This window comes from Camelina sativa, chromosome 4 (genome assembly GCF_000633955.1).
Source record: "Camelina sativa cultivar DH55 chromosome 4, Cs, whole genome shotgun sequence".
In the NCBI taxonomy this organism is placed as follows: Eukaryota; Viridiplantae; Streptophyta; class Magnoliopsida; order Brassicales; family Brassicaceae; genus Camelina; species Camelina sativa.
This window is the reverse complement of record NC_025688.1, coordinates 18,209,107-18,213,971: the sequence shown is the minus strand read 5'-3', so window position 1 is coordinate 18,213,971 and position 4,865 is coordinate 18,209,107. Positions and strand designations below refer to the sequence as shown.

General features: G+C 33.3%; 1 protein-coding gene across 2 annotated transcripts in view; it reads right to left on the bottom strand.

Moving 5' to 3' along the window:
* Positions 3,833-4,865, bottom strand: part of LOC104781023 (calcium-dependent protein kinase 13) — a 4,360-nt gene continuing 3,327 nt past the window's right edge. The window contains exons 7-8 of one of the 2 annotated variants that reach the window (XM_010505589.2): positions 4,799-4,860; positions 3,833-4,311 (exon numbers count right to left, since the gene is read on the bottom strand). In XM_010505589.2, coding sequence (XP_010503891.1) covers positions 4,162-4,311; positions 4,799-4,860 — 212 coding nt within the window. In that variant the 3' untranslated portion in view covers positions 3,833-4,161. The remainder of the gene's footprint in view (positions 4,312-4,798; positions 4,861-4,865) is intronic. The other variant, XM_010505590.2, reaches the window with a different exon arrangement.

Genomic DNA, 4,865 nt, shown 5'->3' with positions numbered 1-4,865 from the left:
ACAATAAATTAAGGTTTTTAAGAATTATATACAAATACTATTTTCATAATATTTAAGATATCTTTTAAGTTTTGTACATTAAGTTTACAATTTTGATTGGTATCCGTTGTGGTTTAAGCCGATTTCGGTCACTTTTTAGTTTTAAATCTCGACATTTTATTTCCCTAACAGATTCTGATCAAATATTTATTACCATATTTAACTCATATGAGAATTTGTTTCTGGCACCAACAAAACATGACTAAACCGTAGGACCTATGTATCTCCAGTGGCAATGACAATATGAAATAACATATGATGAAGCATCATTGTTGTTAGATATTAGGTTTCAGTAAAATATATTTTATTTCATAGACAATATGATGAAAGAACCAAAATCAGTCTCATATTTGCGTAGAAAATAGGGTTCGAATCGAAGTTATGCAAGTCTGTTAGGCTGAGGTCGGGTCAACCCTCAGTTGAGTTAAAATGATCTTGTGTGGTTATAGTGGAGAAGCACGAGGTAGATTGGTCGACATTAATATTGACGTATCTTGTGGAATTATTTGGTATCTCGACATTGATATGATCATGTGTGCCATTTAGAATTTTCAGGAATCTTTCCTAAGACAATCTATGTCTAGACGGCTTATGTACTACACAATACATCAATATGAACGACATTTCTGGCTTATCGGAGTGTTGTCGTCTACTTTTAACGTTAAACTATAATTCATCATTTTTAAAAATATATGTGGATCTAATCTATAGTCAAATTTAAAATCCCATTGTGCTTAAACATGTGATCTGTAATCCTAGCTGACACGTGTATGCAAAATCTTCACACTCCTTTGATATAAGTTGCCGTTTTCTTGTACCAATAAATTGCATTTCATTTCTCACCGACATGTAATCTTATCTTTTGTTATATACTTTTTTTTTTTGGGTAGGAATCTTTTGTTATATGCTTTTGGTTTTACATATTCTGAACAAATATATGGTGTATGCTAATTAGGGATTATTTGAAAAAGAATGGATCTATGATATAGTATATCTTAAGGTATGCTTAAAGCCTTATTAAACTGACTCATTATACATCACAAAGGGAGTTTAGAATTTGTCATGATTTGGCATGATTGATTTGCCTAAAGATTATTGAATTAACGACTTCTCTGAGTGATTGCCTATATATATGGCAGTACTCCCAAGTCTCACGAACATACAAATGTTTCTAGATAATTATGGTTTAAACTATGGTTTGTTTTGGTTGGTATGATAGTTTCAAACTTAAGATATATTATTTGCTTGACATTAATTGATCATGTGATTTAGTGGGTTACGGTTTTAGGTATGATATGTTTATTCAATCATAGAGAGGACAAGAAAAACAGAAGGTTGTGTTGTACACACACGTGTACTTGAAGAGAAGTGTTCTAGTGGAAACTTGTAACGTTGTGTATAGGAGCAAAGAGTGGTCGCAGTAGCATTATCACTCGTTATCACTTACCGTACTGCGAATCTAAAGCGTTGCCTTTGGCTTTTCCTCGTTATCACTCGTTATCACTCGTTATTAGGAAGAAGATAATTTTTTTGCGAGAAGCGGCTGTTTGCTTTTTGGTCAGTTTCTCATTTAAGTACATGGACTAACACTTTTGAAATATCAAAAGTTTATTAAATTTAAATATGTCAATGGAACGATTATTGTATTATCTTCGAAATCCTACACATATGATTTGAGTTTGAATCTAGAAGATACTATGATTGACACTGATATAAACCTACATAGCCTACATCCTCATCAATCAATCATTTAAATTTTTGATGTATTTTTTTTTTTTTTTAAGTTGTTGCAAATCAGAGTGTAGTAGTTGGAACTGGAAATTTTGACAAGGGACATGGAATCAAAAGAGAATATTCGTAATCACGGAAAGATCAACAATGGTCCAATATTATCCAATAATTGCAACGTCTACAATTTCATTACACGTGACTCCAACATATTCTGTAGTTGTAAGTTGTAACTTTTTTTCATTAGTTGCGGTATATCAGTCATACCACGATGGCTCATGGCTGTAATCAACTCAAGATATGTAAAATATAATTAAGGACACTATACTAGACGATCGGCTGAGATTAGTTTCAAGATATGTAGGGTTCGGTTCCAAGGAATGTACATATACACTTTAATTTGCATAGGAATATTTTCACTTAACTAGTATCATCGGAATCGTTTTAACTTTTCTAGGGACAAAGATCTCGTAAATATTATCCACGAATGATCGATCAACATCTCACATGCATGCGAGAGGTACATATAGAGAGACTCTAGCTATCTCGAATAGAGAGACCTTCCTCGAAGTTTCATATTTCACAAACTTACAAATATAGCTCTGTCTTTGTCGAAACACAACTCCAAATCATTAACTTGACTTTAAAATTGTGTGATTTATATGCTTTCCATCGATTTTGTTGCCCATACGTCCCATACGTAGATCAAACCGAGCCAAACGATATATTGGGAAATTTCCAAAATGATTTAGAGAGTTGTGGCGCTTTCCGGAATAATAATAGTAATAACATAGTACATTACCATTCGTACAACTGTACAGAAACACATGTGTCTTTGAGTTGTGTTGTGTTGTGTTGTCGTCTCTGCTTCTCATGGTGCCCACATCTTGACTTGTTGTATGCAACTCTCTTTCTTCTTTGTTTTAATTATTTTCGTGAATACTTGTCTTATCCAGAAAAAATAAAAGAAGACCACACTATGAAAATAATAAATACTTTGAGCAACTTATAAATTACATTAACTTTTATTTCAAAATCATAACTGAGTAACTTATAACTGTAAAATTTAACTATGTTATTTTTACTTTAACTGTAAAATAAAATATATCAATTAAAATATGCAATCGTTGAGACTTGAGAGACAGCACTATAAATTGAATTCCAAAATGCAATGCAGATATCTGATCCAATAACAGTGATATGGGTTCTCATTTTATATTCTTTATAGGTTATATAGTTAAGTTTCTGGAGCAAACAGAGGAATTGAACTGAAGATCTGCAGACAATTACTGTAGGTAGCAAAGGGAAAGGGTAGTTTTGACCTCTAGAGCTGATTAAAAAGGACTTGCAGTTGTAGACTAGGCCTTTCTAATCAAAACCTTGTCCTTTTTACATCGGCTCCATGCGTCTAATTCTGCTAATACTACAAATTTGCGAAAACCAAATTTGGAAAGCTTCGATATATCTTGGTACCATTAGTACAATCCTTTATCTGTTTACTTAGTCTGAATCAGGTTTTAGATTTAGCATCCTGAAAGCTCAAACCTTGTGATTTGCACTAGGACGTTACTGTTAACTTCTAAAATAAGGAAGTGAAGTGACTTTTTTGGTTAATTTGTTCCTAATACATGAGTGATTGATCTCCAATAAAGAAAGGCTTATGAAAGTTGGGTAAGATTCTGTAGAACCTCGAGTGATTTGCTTTGCAGGTCAATAATGCAGGGATGGCTTCACTGATGTTGACGCTCATAGCTGAGATGGGGAATGTAGGTACTAGGTAGCTTTCGTGTTTATTGATACCTGCTACATGATATATATCGATAATCTCTATAAAAAAAGGCTTGAGAATTTTGTAATGTGACTTGTTCGTTTTTAAGAAACAAGCAATACCAAGTTCATACTCATAATCTCGACTCTAATTATAGGTTTAATCTCTAATATAAGTAAAACAATCATGGTTCTGTATCGTAATTCAAAGCATGTACAATAGAGTAGTTTGAATTACCTGTTTTGAGCAAATAGAGGAGAGGCTTGTGAATGACTCATATCATTGAAGAGGTTTAAGGAAGATAAAAGAATATTACAACATCATTACCAAAAGGTCTTTGAATTTTTTTTTTTTTCTACACATCAAACATTGATTCTCATGTCTCTTTGCCTTTTCTACCACAACAAACTAAACAAACACGACTCAGCCCATAAACCAATAAAAGAAGGACACAAAATAACATAATCACCAAAAAAAGAAAGGTTAAAAACTAAAGATGTACAAAAAGATTGAATTCTGAATTTCCAAGATTTACCTTCTCTTGGCTTAATACTTGTACGTGAACGAGGACGTGAGGTGCGAGATAGACTCTAAAAACCCTAATGCGGCTTCTTCACATTGTTTCGCTATTCATTGCCTAGGTTCAAAGATCCGTCCTTCATTAGCTTGATGCTTAGGCTATTGAATCTACCTCTCGAGTAATGACGTGACGCCTTTCTCCAATCCGTTCCTGTTTTCATCATTGCTGCAAACTCTTCGTAGCTTATTCGCCCATCCTAATGTCAAAAATCCATGTCAGGCATAACCAGAAAAAACACCTTTTACAATAACTATAGTCTCTAAGGTTCTGTTTTTTAATGACATAGTAAGTTAACTCTCTCTACCCATGGCATTTCCACTACTACAACATAGAAATCATTTTTGCTTTAGTTTCTGGGGACCCTTTACACAACAGAAAAAGGCCAAAAAATAAAAAGAAGACAGAAAAAGTGTTTAAAGCTACATGTTTTGTCCTCGCAGGCTTTAAGAACTTTTTGCAAAGCATGTTTTCATTACCTATGTCTATGTGTAACAGTGTAAGACTGAAAATTCAAATTGTTTGATAATCAAACAAATAGAGCAAAAAAGAAGATTTAAAGTCACATCTCCTGTCTTTTGTGCCTTTTTAGGACTTCCCTTAAAACTTTGGTTTCCTAACAGTTTTGCAAAAGAAAGCTATTTTAAACATGAGAGCATACCATAGAAAGAAGATTGGACACTTACCTTGTCTGTGTCAACTTCTTGGAATATATCATTGGCGACATCCACACAGTCATCTCCTCCATCTTCC